General features: G+C 37.2%; 1 protein-coding gene across 3 annotated transcripts; it reads left to right on the top strand.

Annotated features, from left to right (window-relative positions):
- The first annotated feature begins 1,409 nt into the window (after window positions 1-1,409).
- On the top strand, window positions 1,410-25,376 carry LOC311302537 (NACHT, LRR and PYD domains-containing protein 3-like). Of its 3 annotated transcripts, none has more exons than XM_084428510.1 (10): window positions 1,410-2,609; window positions 3,214-3,310; window positions 3,556-3,669; window positions 8,787-8,912; window positions 9,173-9,268; window positions 9,459-11,183; window positions 12,582-12,653; window positions 13,093-13,266; window positions 22,132-22,305; window positions 23,963-25,376. In XM_084428510.1, the coding sequence occupies exons 1-10, from the start codon at window positions 2,549-2,551 to the stop codon at window positions 23,973-23,975; spliced, it is 2,652 nt and encodes an 883-aa protein (XP_084284636.1). In that variant the 5' UTR covers window positions 1,410-2,548; the 3' UTR covers window positions 23,976-25,376. The 3 variants fall into 3 exon arrangements, with proteins under 3 accessions (XP_084284636.1, XP_084284637.1, XP_084284638.1); XM_084428511.1 differs by having other exon boundaries at window positions 1,410-2,777; XM_084428512.1 differs by lacking the exon at window positions 1,410-2,609 and adding an exon at window positions 2,625-2,777 and having other exon boundaries at window positions 3,191-3,310.
- Window positions 25,377-26,871: the final 1,495 nt, after the last annotated feature.

The raw sequence follows: 26,871 nt of genomic DNA, 5'->3' as shown, positions 1-26,871 counted from the left end.
TGACGTCACAGCAGCGCGGTGAGACTCGCTCAACTAGTTATAATAAAATCTCCATTATGATATCAGGTGATAAACAAACACTTCTGGGATGTTTCATAACACAGACTTTACCTAACCTACCTTACTAACCCTAAGTAGAAAGTTAAGTTAAGATCATTTTCATACAGTAACTTCTGGTTTCTGTGTGTAAATCGTCCTCCAAAATGTCCAACGGTGTCTTTAATGTTTTTACTTCAGTGTCATTCATGGGCGGCGCTAGGGAGGAGCTAGCAGGAGCTTCAGCACCCCACCAAGAAAGACCAAAGCACCCCGATAGCACCCCCAAAAATATTATTATTATACTGTAAATTATTAATATAAATTATATTCAGGCTGTATTCTATGGAAGCCCTGAACCGCATTTTGAAGGGAAAAAAAAGAACTTATCTTGTTATTTCGAGATATTAAGTCGTTATTTCAACATAATATCTCATTATTCCAACATAAGAAGTTGTTATTTCGACATAATATCTCGTTATTTCAACATCATAACTCGTTATTTCGACATCATTACTCGTTATTTCGACATAATATCTCGTTATTTCGACATAATAAGGGGACATTCTAATCTGCATTAAGCCACATTAAGCATTCTTATAATGGTTTTCTATGGGAGGAAAATGCTTAATGTGTAATTAAACGTTGCGTTCATATTCTGCGCTCATCTGATTTTTTGTACATATAGCCTACTTTGTTATGATTTTAGTATCATAATGATTAATAAATTAGGCCTATCCGTGAACTTGATTTGAACAAATGCCTTTCAACTTGTGTGTGCAAAATTCAGAATTAAATGAATGTGCAGCAATTTGTACAAATAGAGAGTCTGTAGGCCTACTATACTGTTGTAGCCATTCAAAAAGCGCATTTAGTTTCATATTTGTTAAAATATTATAATGTTATTTTTTTCCATCTATGTTGATTATGAAAAGTGAACAGCACTAGTAAGATAGGATGCGCAATATATGGAGTGGGTCAGACATGATTTTGACCACTTCATTAAGTTTTGTTTAGGTGAAAACCTTTCTTTAAAGTGAATTTCGTTTTGTATAAATTGTATCTTAATTTTAATACATTTTTCATCAACGGATTGAATTAATAAGAAGCAAATATAGCAGACAATATAATTAAGGTAGGTAGAACAATATAGTCTCAAATACAACAATTTCATTGGCTGCTGTGAGTGTTATGGTCAAAATCACGCGTTTCGTATAAAGACTTTTGACCCCGATCGCCTGCCATACTCTGTTTGCTTCTCTGGCCCTGTCCCAAATGGCACACTCTGGACTTGTGGACTTCCTCAGAGTCCACACTTTGGTGACGTCATGTAGTGCAGACCTATAGGGCCTTTGGCGCGAGTCCACGAGGGCGCATTGAGAGGTATTTTTGGGACAGACTTGATCAGCACGCCGGAAATAACGGGCTGTTTTTTTTTTTTTTTTTTTTTTTTTTGCATTACAATGGAAATAATACAAAACAATGAACATGAACATGTGGGGATACAGAGAAAATGAAAGTAAATAATAACAGTAAATAAAATATTTTTACAATTTATATAAAACTTATTCTATAATACAGGATATTTTCGAAGCTCTTTTATTGGAGGGGATTATTTGAAGTGAAGAATAACTGTAAATCATAAGCAAACAATTTGCAACTAGGTTGAATTTAAGGTATCTTGCTTTGTGAATATGATATTTACCCATCGTACAGAAAAAGTTTAATATATCATCTAGCTTTTTATTTTCAGAGAAATCAGAGTGAAAAATAACCTTACTGACAGAAATACAGGCCTGGTTGTTGTTGGACAGGAGAAATCACATTTTTTGCGCTCCAGCGTCTCATCTCCATGTCAACTACACAGCCTAATTTTACAGTTCTATATTTTGATATTGTGCATATCACCTGGGCATTAGACAATAGATACACCATGCTTATTTAAATGATGTATACAGTTGTACATAATAATACATAATGTTCCATTTGAACTAAGATTGCAATTTTAAAACATAATGAAAATGTGCATGAGTTTCAGATGAATTTACAGGTTTCAATATTCATACTATGTTTACATATGACTCAGTAAAGCCCTGCCATTATTTATTTAATGAATCATAATGCGATCGTATTATTAAACGCGCTATTATTATGTTTGAGACATCAACCACTGGTCGATTACCTTAATGTTTGTATAAACTGTAGGTAACCACTGATAAAATGTACATTTAGGTCATAAAAACCGTAATATTTTCTTCTCAGCCATGTCAACAATTATCCGCGAGTGAAATCTCCTCCCATCTGTTGTCTGATTGGCCTTTCGCAAGGATTCCTGGGTAGTTAAAGTGCGTGAAGCCTGCTTCTATGCGGGCTTCGCGGAAGACCGCTTCAAGGGCACAAAGGGGGCGCTGCTGAGCACACTTCAGAGCGGTAAAATGCTGAATTGGACAGCCTACGGACTCGTAGACTCAGCGAGCACGCGCAATTCAAGTCCACGAGACCGAAAGTCCGCATGAAGTGCGCCATTTGGGACAGGGCCTCTCTCTCTCTCTCGTCACACATAGAAAGTGAAAGTAAGTTTTCCTGTCGCCATTTTAAGCAGGAGAAATACGAAATACGACACGGAAAAAAACCAGAACATTAAAGTGTTTATCAGCCATTATAAAGGGGATTTAAGTGTAGTTTTATGATGTTAAAGCTGGAGGATTTGAGATCCTGTATCTTGTAAAAGTTTGATCAAGGTGAGTGTTCATGTGTGACTTTCTCATATTAATATGAATCTCTGGAGGAAAGTTTAGTGATTGTTTGATATGAAACCTTAAATAAAGTTTTTTTTTTCTTTTCACTTCAATGTTTCCTTTGTGTTTCGTGATGTTTGTGATTCTCCAGAAGTTTAGCTTATGTGTAAACACACATAGGCCAATTCACACAAACGTCAACAAACACGTTTTTTTGTTTTTTTTTGTATCGGATCAGTGTGTGTCGATGTGGGTCGGGGTTTGTTTTCTTTTTCACCCGAACATCAACGGTCGACTTGTGTGTGTGAAAAGGCCCTGTGAGCTTGAGTTAACGCAGTCACATGATCCTTTTCTCCCACACTCCAGATATGTTCCGCTAAATTATGAAGGTTGTTTAATTTAATCATTTAATTTAGTGTGTGAATGTTTCTTCATTCAGAGTCAGTGGAGGAGATCAAACTCATCAGATTCTCCTGCAGCTTCATCATGGCTGATTCACAAGGATCCAGAGATGGAGATTGTTCTCCAGGATGCAGGTACTTTCAACAAACATTACATTACCATTACCCCCACACCTCCACCCCTCCACACACACAAACACAAACACAAACACAAACAGATCAAAGACAGTTAAAGAAAAAAGAATATTTTTTTGCCTTTTTTTTAACTAAAATGAAATATTAAATAAAAAGATCATTGTTTCCTCAAAGTACTTTTTGATGCAGGATAAATGTATTCACAGTAATCTAAAGGATTAAACTGAATCTGTTCTCTGTTCCAGTTCAGTCCAGCAGAAGAGCTCAAACCCAGAGTCCAGCTGTGTGTCTATGAAGAGTAACCGCTCTATGAATGAGCCACTAAAGTTTAAGAGTGGAGACAAACGGCCTGATCTCAGGTATATCACTTCTATAAAAGATGTGCTTATAGTTCGACACTTTTGAATTAGAATCATCATTTTTCTCAGTTAGTCAGTCTAATACTAGCAATGACATCAAGTAAATGTAAGCTGAGATCTTTTCCACCTTTATATAACTGAGTAGGTGTAAAACTGAGTGGATTTTTTTAACTGCTGGTTCAGGGCCCGTATTTATCAAGCTTCTCAAAGTGACATTTTAGTCTTAAAGGGTTAGTTCACCCAAAAATGAAAATTCTGTCATTAATTACTCTCCCTCATGTAGTTCCAAACCCGTAAGACTTTTGTTCATCTTCGGAACACAAATGAAGATATTTTTGATGAAACCTGAGAGCTTTCTGTCCCTCCACTGACTGCAACGTCATTGCAACTTTCAAGGCCCAGAAAGGTAGTAAAAACATTGTTAAAATAGTCCATGTGACTCCAGTGGTTGGTTTGATTCGTGGTTCATCATTGGTTGTTCGTTTACTTTCTCAAGGTAGAAAAGTCAACGGCTTAAACGATGGCTCTTAGAAAGGCTCTTTTATTTGATCAAACTGCCATAAACCCTTTTCAGACTGTGTGCAGCTGAACCAAGAAAAGCTTAAGATTGCATGGAGCTGATAAGCATGAATGGCAGAAGAAAAAGACTGCAATTAAAAAGCAAAACGAGAAAATTATTTTAATGCAACAAGCAATAAAAAAACTGCACACATCAGCTGTGGAATAAAAGAAAAGAAATGCTCGATTAACTAGATTAAGGCATACTCCTGTCTTAATGTAAACCCTGTCCACCACCCACAAAACTTTCACAAAGTTATTCTTGCCACTGTAACGTATGGCTTCCTAAAGACAAGTTTATGGGTAAATAAATGAATAATAATAAAAAATTAATCAGGTCTCAACATTAAGCCTTTTCATTTTGTGGGAATTCAGGTTTTTTTTTTTTTTTTTACCCTTTACTGTTATTTTAGTCGTAAAAAGTGTTTTTAATGTTAATGATTAAAATGTACACAAATAAAAAGGAATGACCTTAAATGTATTGAGGTACATGGTGGCTTTAATAGCGTTATCATTGTACTTCTTGTTCTTCACATGGCTTTTGGATAACAGGTGGTCAGTGCATGTATTTTTGCGCTTCCAGTCAACGGAATGTTGACAACTTACAAAACTTACACAACAAGAGTTCGCTTGACATAAAAGCCACGTGGGAACTGCTCGGCTCGGTACTGAGGGCTTAGTTAGGCCGGCGACACACTGGCTGCGTGGTGTTTCTGTTGCGTGTCAGCTGCGTGGCGTTTGCGTGGCTTTTTCCATGTCTTTACACACCAGAAACGTGTCTGACGCTGCACTGTTGCTGATAGGTGACATATGATAAGCCTCATTGGTGATATATTTGACATGTGGGGAGAGAGTTGTGGAAGGCCTATACTTCATGTTAAACATAAATATATAGCAGCAAAGACAACGTCGGCAGTGTTGACAGCAAAATAGGCTATAGAATATTTCGTTCAGTATTGACAGGTGCAGTATTTGAAAATCGATAATATTTTTTAAAATTACATTTATATTTGAATTTGTCAAAACCTAGAGACTTTCAAACATCAAAATGACATTTATTAATATGTATTCGTGTCAAAATGACTAAACACCACACAAAAACCGAATTTTATTGCAAATATGTAAACTTCCGCGCAATAACACTTTAACACTAGATTCCGCGTTAATTTGCCAATTCCACGATCGTGGAAATTCTAGGGCCCTACAAACGGCTGATTCATTCAGGAATTCATCATGTCAGAACAGAACGCTAATGAAATGTTTACCTGGCAAAGCTTTAAAGCACGAGCAAGTAATGACCTTTTGTGATTGCGAATAAGTGCAGAGTAGGGATGCGCGGTATACCGGTACTGCAAAAATACCGGTATATTTCAAACGGTACAATATCATAATTTTGTCACCCGAATCCACTATTAAAAATAAATAATCCACCCGCAAACCGCCTATATTCTTTGATTTAGATATCTGCATCTGATCATCACATTACAATTATTCAAATTCGATAATATGGTAACATATCACACTGTGTAGGCTGCTTTAAAATGAACATTTATTTAAAATAAAAGTTCTTCTTTTGGAAAAATTACATTTCCTTAATAGCCTAAACAGAGGCTTTACTCCCTTCAAACTTAAATTGTCAATGTTTCATTACATCACTGTTTGAAAACACTCAGAATAATGTTTTGTACCTTTATAAAGGGCATTTTCCCCTAATTTTTATTAAGTGTATGCTCCATCTTTCATTTCAAATTCTTAAATTTGATAAATATATTCAATTAAAATAATTAGACACTAGGCTGTTACCAATAAAATTAAATAATTTACACTGAAAAATTATAACTGTATTAAATTAGATTATTTTAAATATTTTTGAATATACAAATAAGGAATGTTGAAAAGAATGATACTTTATGAAACTAGCGTTTTGTCATTAAACGTTGACACTTGCTTGAGAAGTTGAAGTCGTTCTCGATCTCCGTTGCTTCTAGCCACGGTGGTTAAAAATGGTACGGTCCACAATAGGGGTGTCTGAAATCGCTTTACATTAAAATGTTCCTACAGTGAAAATAGGAGTTGACTTGTATTGTAACTGTAATTATATTTTTTCACAATATCAGAAAAATTATCTGACCCCCCCAAAACTGATATTTCTGTCCCTTTGGGGGGTATAGTACCCCCCAGTACCCCCTGTAATTCGAACTATGCGCTAGGCGGCAGTGCGCTATCCAAACTGACGCGGGTCACGCAAAACCGGCAAACGGTGACAACAGAGGAACACGATGGATCAAACAGATGAAGCTCATTCTACACGCCCGAAATGAATAAATAAAGAGAGCAGTAGGAGTGAAATATGGCATTACTTTGCCTACAAAAGTAATGAGAAAGGTGAAGCAACAGACCTCAATGCACCACTCCACAAACGCTGCTTTAAATTAGCCACGGGAGGCAACACATCAAATCTGGCTAAGCACTGTCACTTGCTCATCCTGACTTGTTCAAAGAGTTCAGAGATCGACAGGTGAGTCCGTCATTCAACTGATTTCATTTAGACTTTTATTCACAACACTGATCAGCGCACATAAGTTACATCAGAGCTTATCAATTAAATATGACACGGTAAACACGAAAGCTCAAATGTGCTTGCATGACACGCTAGAACCAATGAAGTTTAGGTCTCATCATTTTTTGCACTTTGAATGAATAAAGAGATTAGTGATATTAATTTTAGTATTAGTGATAGTAAAATGAATGGCATCACTGCTGCTGTGGCGACCCCTAGAGGAATCAGCCGAGAGAGAGAAAGAGTAATAGTAATATATGGATATTACTAATATGAATCTTAGAATAACACTTTACATTTCAGCTACATTTATCAACATTCATTAGGTAACCTGACCTAACAGTATTTTAGCATTTATTAATCTAGGTCAATCAGTAATTATTATTTAAATATACTAATACATGTTTAGCATGTTAACATTATGCAATGCATTAAACTAATATGAACCCAAACACAAACCAAACAGTAATCAAACCAAGATGAATAAATGCTATAAATGTTGATAATTCTCTGTTGATGCATGACAGCTAATGGTTTACATGTAATTTCATTATTCTATTATTATTCTATATTAATCAGTTATTATATTAACCTATATTAATTGTATCATTTCAGTTTTTTTCTCCCAAAATCAAAATTTAACCTACTGTATGTTCCCTGACTGTCTTTTAGTTATTTTTTCTTAACATTTTGATACTTTTTGTTTGCACATTCGATACAGCAGAGTTTCAAGCAGTGTTTTTTAATAAAATAGTTTCAACTCACTTCAATTTTGAGGCTAGTTATTTGTCAGCTGTGGTATTGATTTAGTATCGATACCGAGGTATTAGGTTCTGGTATCGTACCGAAACCCAAATTGTGGGATCGAGCCATCCCTAGTGCAGAGTCCTGTGAGTGTAACTCTAGCGCTGCGTTAACATGTGATGTGAGTTTTACAGTATTGGGACTGAGCGCCAGAACTGCAGCTGATAGAATGTGATACTACCATATTTCTTCAAAAGCAGATCGTGGAGACATTAAATCATCCACGATCAAAAATCGTGATATCGCATAAGCTCAAGTATAAAACGACTGTTATCATGTCTGAAAACAAACACAAGTAACGGAGTTTACAAAACTGTATCGCACGCATTTATTCATCGCACAGACCAATCTTTCCGTAACTGTACAGCCCTGCAATGAGTATCACAATGTATTCTTTTGAAAATTATTTATTGAATGATTATTAGTGTTGAATGTAAACTCCTCTTAGGAATTTCACCATTCAATGGGAATTTATCTGAGCATATTCTTAAATAAGGAAATCTATTCAGTGATTGGTCCATGCCTATGTCATCATCCAAAATCCCGTTTGTGGCACAGCAAAGTGTTGTGAATCATCTCTAAGACTGACACTTAAGATTTAGTCCTACACTTCACTTAAATTACGACTGAGATGCTTGATAACTAACTTCTAAGCACAGCTTTGAGCCAAGAGTTGTTTTACTCTTAAGTCCATTCTTAGCAGTGTTCTTGTGAGTAATTCTCAGAGGCTTGATAAATACGGGTTCAGATTTGTTGAAAGCTTCACGGTGTCTGGTCAGAACAGTGATGTTTCACAGCAAGAGTAGCGTTACTAGAGTACAGTAAGGTGGTTTATCTTTAAAGCTCAGCTAAACATTGGTCTCTTTAGTCGGTCGAGCCTTCGTCCTCCATTGTGCCTTTGAGAAGAGTCATGTGATCATGGTTGATGTTCATCTGAGTTGAATCATTCTATAATTCTATAGTTGATTTCAATTTGTTTGCTTTGAATTCCTAATTCCTAATATTACCGGTTTTCTCAGTCGCTTTGGTACAATTGTTGAATCATGCTTAACATTTTTAAACCAGTGAGTTAATTTCTCAAAATAATTGTAATCAAAGTTTGAAACACAGTGCAAAACAGTTACAGACATTAAAGCAAAAGTACACAACATTTATGTGGTCTTTTATAAGTCTGTATTCTTTATATTTTACTTAGTTTTAAACCCAGTTCAGTCCAGCAGAAGAGATTAAAACCAGAGTCCAGCTGTGTGTCTATGAAGAGTAACGGCTCTATGGATCCGCCACCAGAGTTTAAGAGTGGAGACAAACGGCCTGATCTCAGGTATATCATTTCTATAAAAGATGTGCTTATTGTATTTTATTTGTATGAAATTGTCATTAATATACAGCAGTTTAATGAGTTACAATCTTGCTGGTTTGGGTCTATTAATGATCATCATTGTGCTCTTGTGTAAAGCTCTATGTGTTGTATTGTTAATACATTCACACACTGTAAAAGCTGTTGGTCTGTTACTCAGTTAATGACACAATTACATCAATATCAGTGTGTCTGATTCTTTACCCTCTTCATTCTGATTTAAGGTCAACTCTTCCATCCAGACCAGTTAAAAACAAAACTGTGTCCAAGCCTGTGATTCAACCACAAGACTTTAATGAAAGCATGTTTCCTGGTTTCAGGTAAAATTCAGGACTTTGTTGTTGTTTAATTTTAGGTGCTGCAATTCACATCACACATCACTCACACACATGATTAATGATTTACACATTTCAGAAACCGAATGATGTTCTGTGTACCATAAATAGTGTTGTAATTTATGGCTATTTACTTCTCTGACTTGTGTAATAATGTGGTATTTTAATCTTACAGCCATGACTCTAATCCTGCTGAAGTCCTCAACACATTGAGATCAAATCTGAGACAGAAGTTTGAGTGTTTGTATGAGGGAATATCAAAGCGGGGAAACCCAACACTCCTGAATGAGATCTACACAGAGCTCTACATCACAGAGAGTGGAAGTGGAGAGATCAATAATGAGCATGAGGTGAGACAGATCGAGACACAGTCCAGGAGAGCAGAAACAGAGGACACACCGATCAAATGCAGTGACATCTTTAGACCTTTACCTGGACAAGACAAACCCATCAGAACTGTGCTGACAAAGGGAGTCGCTGGCATTGGGAAAACAGTCTCTGTGCAGAAGCTCATCCTGGACTGGGCTGAAGGGAAAGAGAATCAGGACGTCCAGCTCATATTTCCACTCGCTTTCAGAGAGCTCAACTTGATGAAGGACAAAACTCTCAGTCTTTCAGATCTTCTTCATCTCTTTTTCCCCGAAACTAAAGAAATGGAAATATCCAGTGATGAGTATAAAGTGTTGTTCATCTTTGATGGTCTGGATGAGTGTCGTCTGTCTCTGAACTTTAAGAGCGATGTGAGGTTGTGTGATATATCTGAATCAGCCTCAGTGGACGAGCTGCTGAAGAACCTCATTGAGGGGAATCTGCTTCCCTCGTCTCTCATCTGGATCACCTCCAGACCAGCAGCAGCGGATCTCGTCCCCTCTGAGTGTGTCCATCGAGTGACAGAGGTACGAGGCTTCAGTGACACACAGAAGCAGGAATACTTCAGGAAGAGAGTCAGTGATCAGAGTCTGGCCAACAGGATCATCTCACACCTGAAGTCCTCGAGGAGCCTCTTTATTATGTGCCACATCCCAGTGTTCTGCTGGATCTCAGCCACTGTTCTAGAGGAGATGTTGAGTGAAGCAGAGAGAGGAGAGATTCCCAAGACTCTCACTGAGATGTACACACACTTCCTGCTCATTCAGACCAACATCAAACATGAGAAGGACTATGAGAAGAAAGTGAAAGATGAAGACATGATTGTCAAACTGGGGAAACTGGCTTATCGGCAGCTTGTGAAAGGCAACCTGATCTTCTATGAGGAAGACCTGAGCGAGTGTGGCATTGATGAGGCAGAAGCATCAGTTTACTCAGGATTGTGCACTCAGATCTTCAGAGAGGAGTTGGGCTTGTGTCAGGGGAAAGTCTTCAGCTTTGTTCATCTGAGCATTCAGGAACATCTAGCAGCTCTATATGTGCATCTCTCCTTTATCAACAATAACATCAATGTGTTTGACCAGATTACCAAACCAACTAATGGAGGCAGAGTTTCCCTATCGGATCTCCATCAGAGAGCTGTGGATGAGGCTTTACACAGTAAAAATGGGCATCTGGACCTTTTCCTTCGTTTCCTTCTGGGTCTGTCAGTGAAGTCTAACCAGAGTCTCTTACAAGAGCTGAAGACACAGACAGCAAACAGCTGTCACAACAATAAGAGAACAGCTGACTATATTAAAGACAAGATCAGTGAGAATCCCTCTCCAGATAAATACATCAATCTGTTTCACTGTCTGAATGAACTGGGTGATCTTTCTCTAGTGAACGAAGCTGATCCTCATCCGTCTGGAGGATTACGTGATGTGAAACTCTCCTCGTCTCAGTGGTCAGCTTTAGTGTTTGTGTTGTTGTCCTCAGAGGAGACACTGCAGGGGTTTGACCTGAAGAGCTTAATTGGAGGCAGAAATGATTGGTAAGTAACACTGAGTGCAATCATTACAGTCTAAAACATTATGAACAAAGAGAAACTCAGAGATCAGAGGTGTTTAAATCACGGGGCACAGACTGACTTCTGGGATATTGTAGATCATTTGCGTGTGTTCCTCAAACCGTGGCTGTGTCCTAGTAAGACTGCATATCTCGACTGCCACGTCATCAAGCGCCTCTGAAGGCCGTCTCAGTTTGAAGGATGTTTTGAAGACAGACTTCATTTTGTGTCTTTAATTCAGCTGATTTTGAAGGATGCATCAAGTATATCCTTTGTGTTCTTCAATCTCCCACAATCCTTTGCACACATTCTAATTAATGTAAAAGAACTGATGGAAAACGAGTCGGCACTGAGTTTATCTGAGTTCATTATGAAATGTAAGACACAGATAATATATTCGGAGATGAAGGCATACATGTTATCTTTTGTTTCTGTGTAAATGAATCACTGAACACTAAACTGACAATAATGTAAGACACTGGGAGACACAGACGGCTGTCAGTCACTGTATTGCATTCATAAAAAAGCCAGTTAATAGAAAGATATTTAATAGGAAGTATTTTTCCTAAATGAAGTTTTAATATTATTATTATTATTATACAAGAGAAGTATTAAGAAAATAAATTAGATTAATGGCTCATCATCATTTTTCTTTATCACCAGTTGCTGGCAAAATGATGGACAATGATTCACATTTTGTGCGCATCATTTCCTGTGACAATAAAACTAAGTAAATTATTAAATGAACAAGTATGTAAATAAACAAGTAACAAGCAAACAAACTCGTGTGCTTAATTTCTAGGAATAATTTGCTGATGCAGGTACAAAAATACCTTTTTCTTGCCCCCCCGCCCGACTCGGGAGTTAAATGTCTCCATGGTGATAACCATAGCAACGGACAGGACAAACAAACCTGATGTGTCATAATAGTGTTGTAGTGTAAATGCAGACTAATAGCCCTGCCACAGCAACACTAACGAGAAGAAGAAGAGACTAATCAGTGACGGCTGAATACGAGGCTTCTACAGTTATAGATATAAAACCACTTTTTCACATGTCCTTTATAAAGCAGTGTTTCATTAAAACAATTATTTGAGGGTATTTAGGAAGGTGTAATGTATTATTTACTTACACTGTAAAAAAATTGTACTTAACATAAGATAACACCGATAACATCTAAATTTTTCAATTGGCCCAAGTGAAAATCTGTACATTTAAATTGAAAAATGTAGATGTTATCGGTCAATTGAAATTTTTGATTTGGGAGTGTTACAAATTTTTTACAGTGTATGATAGGAATTATTATTATTATTATTAGTAGTAGTAGCATTAATAATTAAGTTTAACTTTAATTAACTTTAAATATTTTTTATTTTCAATTAGTGGCACACAGAACACAGCAGATGAAGTTCTCCAGAAGCTGATGCCTGTGGTTACAGCCACTAGATGCGCTGAGTAAGTAACACTGAGAACAAGCATCACTGTTAAAACATTACAACAGTTCTTACTTAAACATTATAAATTAATGGTTTAACAAAAAATATGAGTCACACTTCAGCTCTTACCTATCTGGCCTGATTTGTGATCTACTTTACCAGTTTTTATGATATATGTGTGAGAAATTTATATTCAAATATATGCATTTGTAATGTATGCATATAAACATTTATATTTAATGTATGTAATGTATTCAATGTATTCCATTTGATCAGTTTCATATAATCTTTCTCCCTACATAGAGACATAATCTCTTACAATAACAGTTACATTTACTGATATATTGAATTCATTGTTTAAAAAAAGAGATATTGCACAAATTATAAACATAATCAAGAAAAGCAAAGATTTCTGTTTTGATCTGAGAGAGTGAAGAGTGTGTCATTGTTCTCTACAGGTTGTGGGAGTGTGGTGTGACAGATGAAGGTTGTGCTGCTCTGGCTTCAGCTCTGAGATCAAACCCCTCACACCTGAGAGATCTGGATCTGTCTGATAATAATCTAGGAGACTCAGGAGTGAAGCTGTTTTCTGCTGGACTGGCGAATCCTCACTGTAAACTGGAGACACTGTTGTAAGATCATACGTTACTCTCACATGAAAATGTCACTAGGGGCGTTTCCATTACAGATTTTTCGCAAAACTTTTTTAATGAGCGTTTGGTGTAGGTCTACTAGGCATAGAGATATCTGAACATCTTTGCCAAGCGCAAACCAGTACAGAAGTAGCCTAATCAATAATTAAAGTGCAAGCTGAGAAACTGAAGTGGATATGGAGAAAAGCTTCTTTATATGCCATTGCCTATATTTTAAACGGATGTCTGCCAATAGGCCTAAAACATTACATATATGGTTATTGTGACAGAGACTGGGACTCCAGGTTAATAAGATTCTGACTGAGTAGCCAGATATGAATTCAATTGTGATTCTGTGAGAATTCACAGATCCAGTTTCTCTTTTTTAATCTTCCCCTTAACATTTAAAGGAATCTACATGTGTGTGTGTGTGTGTGTGTGTGTGTGTGTGTGTGTGTGTGTGTGTGTGTGTGTGTGTGTGCTCAAATATGGCTTCTGGAGAGCAAATGAAGGATAAAATATGAATGACTAAACAGACATTAATTAAGCAGTTCCCCATACTTTTAGAGTTACAACTAACAGCCACTAGATGGCAGCAGCGTATAAGAGATGAACTGACAGCTAGTAAATCTTTGAACATGGAGTGCTGATGATAATAAATGTAATATGTCAGGCTCACAATTTATACAATTGAAGTGCTATAAAAGTTGTAGAAATGACAAATTCAATGTGCATTGTATTAAAGGTGCCATGTGTCAGAATTGAGGTAAAAATACACGCTACACGCATCAAAAGAATGAGAAGAAATAAGGGCGATGATGTCATTAAAAAAATGACAAGTTATAGTGCTGCAGAGATATCAACCTGAATTAGCATTAGCATTACTAGCCACGGCCCGACAGGTGTCGTAATACCAGTTTTGGCCATGGGAGGCGGTATGCGGGCAACATAACCACCAGCCAAACATGCAATACACGAATAACTCGCACGGCTTGTGGGCGTACTTGAACCTGATGTCAATCGTGTGGAAAGTACAGCCCACTACTACATTCAAATAAAATCTGATAAAAAAAGGAACAGAACCAGAGTAAACATTGGCACTGCTTTCCATCGCTGGAGACAACTAATGGACATGAAAGAAATGAGGTTCGACTCCGAACTTGCAACATTTCTTTTGGATGCTGTTAGTATTTCGTTAGAAGTTTGTTTTATATGTTTGTGTAGTTTTTTCGGGAAGTTATAACATAGAAATGTATCGAAGGCTGTTCGATAAACGTATATATAACGTACATAAATATAGTATTGTAATAGTACACATATATAGCACAATCTCTATAGCTCTTTTCTTCTTGCCAACTACGTGACCTATATTATGTTTATTAAATGGCTTTCCTGAGGTAAATCTGACATAATTGTTCTCCAGCTGTTATTGACCTCTTCACGCTGATAAAAAACACTGATTGGTCGATATTATGTATGAGGAATACATTTTGGTAAGTCGTAGCCTACTGTATCTTTCAGTGTTCGTGTTTTTTTTACTATTAGTAGAGATGATCGGTTCACGTGCGCTAGGGATCTGTCGTGTAACATTTACAAGCGCCAAAACGGTATTTATTGTTTGAATTGCGTAATAAAATTGACAGAATCTGAGAGCTGAGATTTTTTTTTATATCATAACTAACCTGCTCTGTCTAGTCTGTCGGTCTCCGTGTCCTCTTTGCTTCGCAATTTTTCTGTGCGTGAGAATATTGATGTGTGGCGTGAGAATATTGATGTGTGGCGTGAGAGCGTGTGAAAAGTGTCAATTGCGTGTGTCTCACGGTGAATGCGTGAGAGTTGGCAGCTCTGGTTACGTTGGCGCTAGCTTGGTCAACATCAGCGAATGCTGTCTGTCAAATTAATGTAATTCAAACTAACAATAAAAATGTAATATGAACATATTCACTGGTAAAGGTGAAGGGGAGTAGCTTGAAGATGTCATATTCATACTCTAGAGTAGACCAACTCACTCTCTGTATGGAGCTTAAAATATGACAATATGATTTGAATTTGAATTGTGTAAATTTGAATTATTTACAAGTGTAATCTAACAAAATTGAATTTTAGGTGGTAGTTTAAATAGTTCTGAATTTGATTTTTTTTTTTTTACGAATATTGAACATTTGAAATTTAACAAATTGAAATGTTTTTATGGCTGAATTTTATAGACATGTATTTTCAAACAGCTAGTTTTTTTGTTCTGAATTCTTATACTGCAAATATTTAGTTTAAAAAAAATACAGATTCAAGTTTTCAAGATGAAGAAATTCGGAACTTCAAATTCAGTTTTTTTTTTAAATTCAAGTTCAAAAATTCAAGTTCAAAAATTCTGATCTTACAGAAAGTAGGTCACAGGTCATCCACAGGGAAGAGTAAAGGATCTCAGATAAGTCGAACAGAGCATTTTGTCTGCAGTGCAGTAGCTTTCTGCCGCAAACGCGGTGGTGCTTCAAGAGAATCCGTGTATCTTTTGTTCAGTCAATTTTTTTATTTAATATTAAGAGTAGAAAAATGAGAAAACAGCTTGAGTATTAGATTTCTAATATTCTAGTAGCCTAATAATAGTCCGCTGCAGCCGTTGCACGGAGCTTACAAAACGTGTGTATTGCAACTATAGGCTACATTTAATTTTCTCATCAAACAACTAGACTAACGAATAGCTCGGCACAACAGAAGAGCCTAAGGGCTTTTTCTCTGTGTAGACCAGCTGGTCTGAATTTGCTATAACCTATTTCCGGACTGTCTAGGCTAAGTCACGTTTTATCATGAAACACGCTGTGATTTATTCCAAAGTGACTCAGACATATATAATGCATATAACGTTAAATATTCTAAATGTTGACTTTCAAAAGTAGGCGCGCCAAGAAGGCTATTCTCTGTATTTTGGTTCATTTTTGGTGAGCGCCAGAAAGATCTAAAGAGACAGAGACGCGCTAAAAATAATACATTTTACTGTTTCGGATGATGTCATATTATCTGTATGACTATAAATAACAGAGTATTAAGTTATTTCCCAGCAGTGGAACAAATCCAAGTGATGGCGCTCGCGCATCGCGCTCTCACACAACATATTAGGCTATCAGTTCTGGCGTTGCTTCATATCGCAGACTGCTCATTATCAAAATGAAACACAGTCAACCAAATATATAAAAAGTTATTCTGCCTAATTTAATTGGTCTGTTGTACAATATAAAGGGCAAGCTGTGCCGCACACAGTCCTACGTGTTATTCCAAACATTTCCCTTGCTGTGAACAAGAATGATCAACATCCAGAATGGGTGTCTAGGTGCACTGGAACAGTCCTTCCTAAAACGCATTAAACTTTCATTTACAAAGACGTGAAACTCACCGAGTGGTCAGGGGTGTTCACTGATATGCTCATACAAAAATCGCTGCAAAATATGCTTAACAAAAATATGACCACTTTCAAAAATAAAAGCTTTGATGTGACCATTTTGTCGTATTTTTTGTGTTAATGGAATTAAACTAAAACCTTTTATTTCTATTGATTTGATGTTTTGTTGAGAAATTAAATATTTGACAGATTCTTCTAAAAAAGGCTGAAAAAATATTTCACTTAAATATTACAGATTAAAAAACGAAACAAAAGAAACCGAAAAAAAGAGTTTCAGCTCATTGTGGCGCGCTCCAAACATCTATAAAGGAAACAGAGACATTACGTTTGTTTCCGTTATTTTACAAAATTTGAATATCTTTTGTAAATGAATGAATTATGTCTTGCTTTTATCTGTATGAGCATAAATTACGGAGTAAGAGTTTACTCTCTTGGCAGGAATAAATCCAGTGGTCGCGCCGCCGCCTCTGAATAAAATACAGTCAAACATATAAAATGTTCCAGCGCTCAATCTGAATAGTCTGTAATGTAATCTGTGGCGTTCAGCGTGACCACCGCCTCACTGCGCTGTTATATGGGGAAGATGATATTTTACGTCAGTAATGCCGAGTACAAAGCTTAGCCTACATAATAGGCCTAATAGTTCAGCTTGATTCGCAGATCATGAAACATCTGGATTCGTGCCGAATGAGGAATGGGCTTTTTTATTTAAATTAATTCGTTTGGCATCTTATTTAGTTTTATTTAAATAAAAAACCTGTTCCTCGCCTTGAATATATATCCATAGAAGCTGGCATGGCATTAAACAAAGAAAAGAAAAGAGAAATATTATTATTAGTAGTAGGAGTATTATAGCCTAAATATTATTATTATTATTATTATTATTATTATAAACTAGGCTACAATAAAAAGTCAAACAAAATAACGTTATTAATCTGTATTTGTTCTAAACAAGAATATGTGCCAGAGAGAGTTTAACACATCGCTGCACATTATTGTCTTCAGTGCCGCTATAACTGAGAGAGAAACAGGACTGCCCCCTACTGGTGATGTACGGCATGTGCCAGAGAACTTCACCACGGCCGAATCGCCCAATCCCTTTCCCTGTGATTCTTAAAGGTGCTGTATGTAACTTTTTTTATAAAATGAATCCTTTTTTTATTGCCCGTCTGTGAAGGGGTTGTAATCACACATTACAATGATCCACTTTTCGCGTTTTGCTATTACCTCTGAAGGCCAGTATTCCTATTTTTATGTGAAGTCTCCGGGTCGGATTTTCTGCGAAATCCACCGGATGTGACGTGCATGCGCGCTCCCGAGCCTCTCCGTTTTATATATACAGTCTATTGCGACGGCACTGCAGCTAACGACATGGAGTCTGATAACACCAAAAAACGACCTGCCTCCAGCACAACACAGACTCCAAAAAAAATAAAAATAAAAATTTATCTGCTGAAGCTGGTCAGGCCAAACGTCAATCGGATCGACTCAGGACGAAAACACGGATCAACATTGGCAGAGCGTTTGAATTATGGAGAGACCTCCGCTTTGTTTTAGGTATAAAAACAGACCCTGAGTTGGCTTTCATCCTTTTGGACAGGTAAGCTAACAATACTTCAAAGCATGTAAAATATATTGTGATTTTGTGCTTTAGTTGGCTCAAGTTAGACATCATTAGTTCGCCAGCTAACGCCGACCATTTGCTAACGCAGTGGTTCCCAATTCCAGTCCTCGTGACCCACTGCTCTGCACATTTTGTAGGTCTCTCTTATCTGACACACTCAGTTCAGTTCATGGAGTCTCTCCTAATGAGCTGATGATCTGGTTCAGGTGTGTTAAATAAGGGAGACATACAAAATGTGCAGAGCAGTGGGTCACGAGGACTGGAATTGGGAACCACTGTGCTAACGTTATCTGATGTGAAAGACTACAGTTGTAACTTTATTGCTTTTCACGAGCACGAGCGCTGTTGTTGCAATCTGAAACATCACCGCTAGAGGCCGCTGGATCCTACATACAGCACCTTTAATGGACACATCTGCACAACTTTTGATTTAAAACATGTATTAATAAATGTTGAAATGAACATCAACTAAGATTAATACATGTTGTAGAAGAATCTGTCATGGTTCGTTCATGTTAACTAATGTAGTGAACTAGTGTGTAACAAATGAAACCTTATTGTAGTGTAAGCAAATAATCATCTCTGTGAGTCCATGTAATGCAAGTGGATTCAGAAACCACACAAAGTGAACATGACGGTAATCCATAAACCCCAGCTGATGAATCAGTGCTTCTGAAGTGAAACAAATATTTCAAACTTTTTACAATATAAGCCTTTGCTTCCGGCCAACACACACACATTCAGGAGTTCATGTTTGTCTTAAACGTCAGCACGTTCTGAAGCGTGATATAAGCGAACTGTGAAACTCACAGGAATGCCGCTCATCTTCCGCATCACTTCTGGTGTGAGCTTCAGAACGCACTTGTGTCGCTTCACGCCGATATCATTAACCCGTGTGCGACCATTGGCTGGAAGTGAGTGTTTATAACACTCTTATGGAAAATGAAACAAAGTGAACATGAAGATAATACAAAAAGAAAATATATCCATATATCTGGATCTGAAGTCTCTTCTGCTCACCAAGGCTGCATTTATTTGATTAAAAATACAAAAGAACAGTAATGTTATTAAATATCAAGACAATTTAAGATAACTGTTTTTTTATTTTAATATATTTTCAAATGTACTTTATTCCTGTGATCAAAGCTGAATCTCAGCATCATTACTCCAGTCTTCAGTGTCACATGATCCTTCAGAAATCATTCTGATATGATGATTTGATGCTCAAGAAACATTCATTATTATTATTATCAATGTTGAAAACAGTCGTGTACAATTTTCTTTCAGGATTCTTTGATGAATAGAAAGTTACACTTTACTATATATTCACGTAGAAAAGAGCTGTTTTACATTGGAATAATATTTCACAATATTACTGTTATTATTAATGAAATAAATGCAGCAGAAGAGACTTCTTTTTAAAACCTTAAAGATATTAGCGATCCCACACGTTTGGCTGGTAGTGTATCTGCATGTGTTGCTCTGGAATCATCATTCGTCTCCACAACTGCATAATTACACCAGTTGTCTGTAATATGATGGTATTGTATTATACAATAAGCGAGTACATCATGAATGGCTTTTTTCAAAGCGTGTTTTTGTCCTATCCTGAATCACTACGGTAAGCCTGTAATAAGCGTTTAGACTCGGACTACTTTACAGCGGTCGGGTCGCACCGCGGCGGAGTAACGTTAGCCCAGCGCCTGCGGGACTCACCGCGTCAGAGACATAAACAGAGAGAAGTTTATTAACTGATAGAGCGCTGATTCATCCAGGAGTGAAACAAGTGAAGTCTTTATGAATCAATCATTCAAACCCATTTTAAAAATAGTATGTTTCACCTGTCTGGATCTTACATGTGTGTTCAAGCATATTCTCCCCTTTCTGAGAGGGTGTTCTCCACTGCTGGAGACACTGTAAGCTATAGGAGAGTCCCACATTCTCCAAGAGGATGCAGAAATGTTTATTTTCCTTATTTTTGCAAAAGTTTGTTGACATTACCAGTCTGTTAAACTCATTTGACAAGTATAAGAAATAAACACACACAGGATTGTGCATTTTCCCCTTACTGCTGTGTTTTATTAGTTGTTTTAATCATTTTATTGAATGGGAACCGGAACCGGAAAATGTCTTACGATTCCCAACCCGCTGTTCCCAATAAGCTGTTTCATGACGACTCTCTCTGGGTCAGCGGCAGCGCCAACACTGATTTAAAATATCGCGATATGATTTAGTCAAAGGTTTAATAGACAGAGGAATCTGAAGAAGATGGTGTGTGTGTTTGAATGGAGATCCCAGTATTTTAAAGATGAATCGTGCAGCTCTACTGTCTTATCTCTCTCTCAGCATATGAGCAGCGCGAGGGCTTTCAGTGCTTTCAGTCTCACGGCTCTTCCACACGTCCACTTGACATGGATATTACGACACTCAACACTCATATGCTGCGTTCATGTCATCTCGTAAAGATTGTCACATATAACAACAATCATTATAATAATAATTTTAATAGGTACTCAAAGCCCTTTACAAGGAAGGGGGAATCTCCTCAACCACCACCAATGTGCAGCTCCACCTGGATGATGCGACGGCAGCCATATTGCGCCAGAACGCCCACCACACACCAGCTTACTGGTGGAGAGGAGACAGTGATGAAGCCAATCAGTATATGGGGATGATTAGGAGGCCATGATGGACCGAGGCCAAGGGGCAAATTTGGCCAGGATGCCGGGGTTACACCCCTACTCTTTTTCGAAGGACATCCTGGGATTTTTAATGACCACAGAGAGTCAGGACCTCGGTTTAATGTCTCATCCGAAGGACGGGTTATTATCTACAAGCATAGCGATTATTATTTAAGAAAATAAAGGACTAAATATGAAAGTTTATTAAATGAACTAAAATTATACATTTATAACTATACAAATAATGACACACTGCATACAGTACAACACCATTCTCTGATCTGATCTTTGAAATCAAGCCGTCGTGCTCAATCGTGTTTAATAGACAGCATGACCAGACCATTCAGTCTTTCCTGAGACAGTGTTCACTAAAACATTGACAGGATCATTGAATCAGTGATTTGAACTCGGTAAACTAAATCAGTTCTGTTCATGAATGAATCATCTAGACTGGTTTATTAACGGGTTTCTCCTATTCACGGCAATGAACCGACTCAAATGATTCATTCACGAATCGGACATCATTACAAATGTATATCTATGACTAGAACGACATCGTAAATGTTGATCGATTCCTCACAGAAATCGGCTCCAAGTCTTCAGAAAGCCTAAATATATTCATCACTGGACTAGTTTTATTGTCACTTGGTGATTTTGCGTTTCTGCCCTGCGTCGTTTCTGAATAACCCGCGAATACACACACACACACACACACACACACACACACACACACACACACACACACACACACTATAATGAATACCCGTTCTTTATAGCGTTCTTCCTATAAGATTATTTTACAAAGTAAATACCAAAATCATCCAGGAAATTATGGAGTTTTGCTGGACCCTTAGAAACGCCCCAATCCTCCCCTGCTAACACACACACACACACACACACACACGTTCATTAAAATGTTTACAAATACATTAAGCACACACACACACACACGTTGGGTTTACATGTTTTATGGGGACTTTCCATAGAAATAATGATTTTTAAACTCTACAAACTCTATAATCAATCCCCTAATCCCAACTGATGAATTTTCACAATGTGAACTAATGAGTATTTGTATATATTTCATATTGACAGGATTATGTTATTTTTTAAGTGTCATGTTTATCTCTGGATATAGGCTTAATGTGTGTCATTGTTCTCTACAGGTTGAGGAGTTGTGGTGTGACAGATGAAGGTTGTGCTGCTCTGGCTTCAGCTCTGAGATCAAACCCCTCACACCTGAGAGATCTGGATCTGTTTGGGAATAATCTAGGAGACTCAGGAGTGAAGCTGTTAGAGGATCTGAGGGATGATCCACATTATAAACTGGAGACACTGTGGTAAGAATAGTTTAACGATTTTCATAATCATATTTTTATTTAAAGTTCAAATGGCTGATTTACTCACTAGAAATATAAGTAAATTGTACCAAGTTAAGTAACACCACGTGTGTGTGTGTGTGTGTGTGTGGATATTTTGTCTGAGATCATCAGATAATGAGTCTTAAATTCAGCTTCAGTTTCTGTAGATCTCTGAACTTTAAACTGTGTTTAATATGAGTGTAATTCTGCTCATACTGTTGTGACTGATTGTGAAAATAATATTAATGTTATTTCCAGCTTTTCCCCTTTAACTGTCTCTATAGGCATCTTTCCACAGCGAGTTAAGGCTGCTCTAAAGCGGCTCTGTGTCTGCTCAAACTTCTGTGGAAAGACACAATGCCGCATGAAAGCAGACTTAAAATATGCCGGGTCTGACCCGCCTCAGCCCCGAGTGTCAAAGATGACTCTGATATTGTTTTGTTCAGTGTAAATGAACGCGATCTTGTGTCGCTCTAAACTACGCCATTGTCATGACAACCAAACGCGCGGCGCGAGAATCAAGAAGCGGAAGACTAAACATATCGGCCATAATCCATATTGCTTTAGCCACATTAAAAAATGTCAGCCAACAAGAGACAATAAAGTAAAAGTGTCCTGTACTCACATCGTGAAGAAACCACCAGAATAACAGAGTCGACGTGTGTAATCAATTGGCTTTCGCCGTTTGTAATCTTCCTCTGAAGAGACTGGCAGATCAACGTGCTTCTACATTTCTCTCAGATACGCTAATGCTTATTCGCCGTCACTGTGTGATATTATATTCCAGAAATCATCTTCTTGAGGACGATATTTCACACACACACACACACACACACACACACACACACACACACACACACACACACACACACTGCCTGAAACGCTGACGACAGCAGAATTGTTCTTTCTGGCTCTTTGAAAAACATGAATAAATCCTGCGTTGATCGACCCGGTGTAATAATTCATAATATATTTGTAGCATTTGTTCCATCTGGAATAGTTTTATTAAGAAATATAAAATATCTCTCAGTACCACAGAATTATGACGAACATCAGAGCGTGAGATCGCTATATCACACAGAGGAAATCTGACATTCTGTGTTTTTATTTATCTTGAGTTTTATTTCTTTAATATTTAATTAACGTTACTTTTAAATTCATTTTATAACACTTTGTTAAAACTGTAGTTTTAAAATAGTAATGTTCAAAGTATTATTTCCCGCGATTTTAATAACTAATTCCTGTGTAAATGCATTTATGTTCTCGGCGTCAGAGAAGCAATAAACATTCTGTGTAAATGCACATTTTGTGATTTTATGCCGCTTCAGATTTGGTTTGTGTGTAAAGACGCCTTATGTGTGTGATAATCTGAGATCTGGGTTGTTATGAACTGATATTAAATGTGTAGTGAGTGTAATGGTCATTTCTGCTGGTTCTGGATCAGCTGTCCGGTGTGTGAAAGTGACCTTTCATGTGCTTTTGATTTTGTAAAGTGACTTTGAGCATCAGAGAGAAGCGATATGATCATGCTTGAGAATGAATTAATATAGATTATCTAGTTAGTTTTCTTATGAAAAGATGTGACCGATGTAATATCTCATACTGCATATGTGACTGTGTGTGTGTTTTATTTTAGGATTGGCTATTAGATGACAGTGTGATCTTGTGCTGATCATCTGATGGTGAATAAGGATCCACTACAGAGACTCAGTCAACAGAATCAACAGAGACTGAAGATACAGTGACTTCACTGTTAGAAATGAAGACTTCATGTAGATCTCAGCGATCCTCTGACAGACCTGATGAGGCGGCAGTGAAACACCTTTTATTTCACAGCAAATTACAGTTTCTCATTCATAGATTAATCATTTTATGTGTATAAACGCACAGTAACTCAAAAAGCTCTGAGTTTTGTCACAGAGTAAATAAAGAGCCTGAATATCTCTGTGTTTGTGTTGTACCAGCAGAGGGAGACAAAGACTGATGAAATATTCATTTTTCATAATTATGAGAAGAAGAAACAGTTCAAGCTCACTTTTGGAAAACAATGGAAGCTCAAGTTTATACATAATGTTTTTAATAATGGTTGCATTACATGTGTATTAATGTATTGAAGGGGTCATATGATGTGTTTTCATGTTTTCTTTTTCTTTAGTGTGTTATGTAGATGTTTTTGCATGTATAAGATCTACAAACTTACAAAGCTCAAAGTCTCCTACAAAAGATTTTGGTGCTCGAGCCCCTTTTTCAGAATGAATCAGAAGTGCCCCTCTCAAACAAATATCAATGATAATATTGTGGTCAATAAAACAAAATGCATTCGATTATAATTAACATGACAATGTGAACGAAACTAACGACAATTTATTATTTTTTCCGAAGTGTTAACAACTTAGTGTTAACTAATAATTGTTATAAACTGGTACTACCAACAAAATATGAGTGCACTCCTGGAGCTGGGCGTCGTCACACTCCATCCTCATGATCGCTTTCTGCAGGACTTTTACGGGCTTTCCTCAACTCACGGAAGTGACGTCGGTGTCCGGGTTAGCGCTTGCATGAGCCGTCAGGCAAGTGTTTTTTAAATAAACTCCTGATGTACTCAAGGCCATAACCAGGGTTTGAAAATGAGTGAGGTCCGGAGTGAGGTGTAAAGAGTTGTGCTATAATAACACCCACAAATGCACTATATAGCCTAAACCTCAAAATAGACAGACATGTAGATGATTGTGAAAGATTTTTTATTCAATATAATGTTTTACATTTCACAGACATGTTACAACTATTTACAGGCTATTTGCTATAGTGTGTGTGTGTGTGTGTGTGTGTGTGTGTGTGTGTGTGTGTGTGTGTGTGTGTGTGTGTGTGTGCTACTCTTCAATCCTTGGCTCACTGAAATGACAAAATAAAAAAGACAGATTCAGACTTCAGTCAGATAGTTTATAATCAGTGCAAAAGCAAATGCAAATGAATGTTGGATGACTATACTCCTTACAACATGCATTACCTTTCCATTGAAGGCTAGCTGTATCCTCCTGTGGCCAGAAGCATCCCACCGTCTAAGGACTCTCTCCTTGTCCAGCTTAACTTTTTGATGAACATGCATCAACGCCAGTCCTGTGAGCCTTTCACTAGACATAGAAGATCTGAGCCATGTTTTGAGCCTTCGCATTGCAGAGAGTTCTACGTCACGACGCTTCCATCTCCATGAACGCGCGCCGACCGCCTCCGGAAGCCAGTTATTTTCGTTTATAAAGTTTTAAATATGTATTTTTTCGTAAACGAACGGAAGGCCTTCGTTTATCCCCCTGGAGCCGGATGGATTACTTTTGTGAAGGATGCGTGCACATTTTCGGTCTTGAAGCAGCTGGACCCCATTGCTTCACATTATAACCACTGAAAGATCTAAGACATTTTCTAAAATAACTGAAAATATGTTCGTCTGAAAAAAGATTGACATATGCATCTCGAACGGCTTGAGGGTGAGTAAATCATGGATTAAATCATGGATGAATCATTTTTGGGCGAACTATCCCTTTAACACTGGATCCAACACTATCTAATCCGTCCATCAGCACAGCCAGAGACATCAGCCGAATATCATAAAAGACTGCCATATCTGTCCTAAAGAACAGATGTTCAATTACAGAGAGAAGGTTTAATACACACAAATATCGAAATGAAAGAATCTTTCGAGTCGAATCTTTTTGAATGATTCGGTTGCGATTAAAGGACTAGTTCTTCCAAAAATGATAATTCTGCCGTCATTTACTCACCTTCATGTTCAAATCCTTAAGTTTACTTACCGTGGAAGACAAAGGGACATTTTTGAATATGTAGCCTAATGGAGACTCTTCTTGTCGATGTAATGAAAGTGAATGAGTAGGCTAACATTAGCCCACTGGGGGCTGTCACGCAAAAAATAATAATAATAAAAGACAAAAAAAAAAAAAAATCACAAAAGTATCATAAAAGTGATCTAATACGACTCGTCCGTTATATTAATATAGTTATTTATTCATATGATAGCTTTATGGGACGAACAAACTGCAATTTAAGTCGTTATATTATAATCACTGATGAGCTTACCTCTTGATAGCTTTTAATATGCATTTCAAGGCTGAGATTATGCATCGTCTGCAGAGCTAACGTTACTTACACAAAATAACATCTAAAGCGCATGTGACAAAGACAATATCTTTATGAACTTAAGAAAAATATTTATTATATTTAGGTAGGTAACTAACAGACAGACAGATATATTCAAAACAACCCCAAATCTTACTAACTTACCATGATAAAGTGCATTTAAACAGATCCAACAATAAAATGAAGACAAAATATTATCTGTCGATATCTGTCTATAATGTTGGCCACTGAGAGTGTAATGGAAATATAATTAACCACAAACCAACATGAGACTTCAAGTCTTTTAAATAAATGATTCTCTCTTCTCTCTTCTTTTGGTATAGAATAAAATACCAGTTCAGGGCAGTGGCGGATACAGAATGTCATTAATAGGTGGGCCTGGTGAATATACGGGGG

Source organism: Rutilus rutilus, assembly GCF_951802725.1.
Source record: "Rutilus rutilus genome assembly, chromosome: 13".
Lineage (NCBI taxonomy): Eukaryota > Metazoa > Chordata > Actinopteri > Cypriniformes > Leuciscidae > Rutilus > Rutilus rutilus.
The sequence above is the reverse complement of the archived record's forward strand: the minus strand, read 5'-3'. Positions and strand labels throughout refer to the sequence as shown.

Excerpts from the sequence above, each read along its gene's own strand:
- LOC311302537 (XM_084428510.1), top strand. The coding sequence starts at position 2,549 with ATGAAGTGCGCCATTTGGGACAGGGCCTCTCTCTCTCTCTCGTCACAC. Across the intron at positions 2,610-3,213 it reads GTCACACATAGAAAGTGAAA|AGTCAGTGGAGGAGATCAAA; the intron begins GTAAGTTTTCCT and ends TTCTTCATTCAG. Across the intron at positions 13,267-22,131 it reads TGTAAACTGGAGACACTGTT|GTTGAGGAGTTGTGGTGTGA; the intron begins GTAAGATCATAC and ends TGTTCTCTACAG.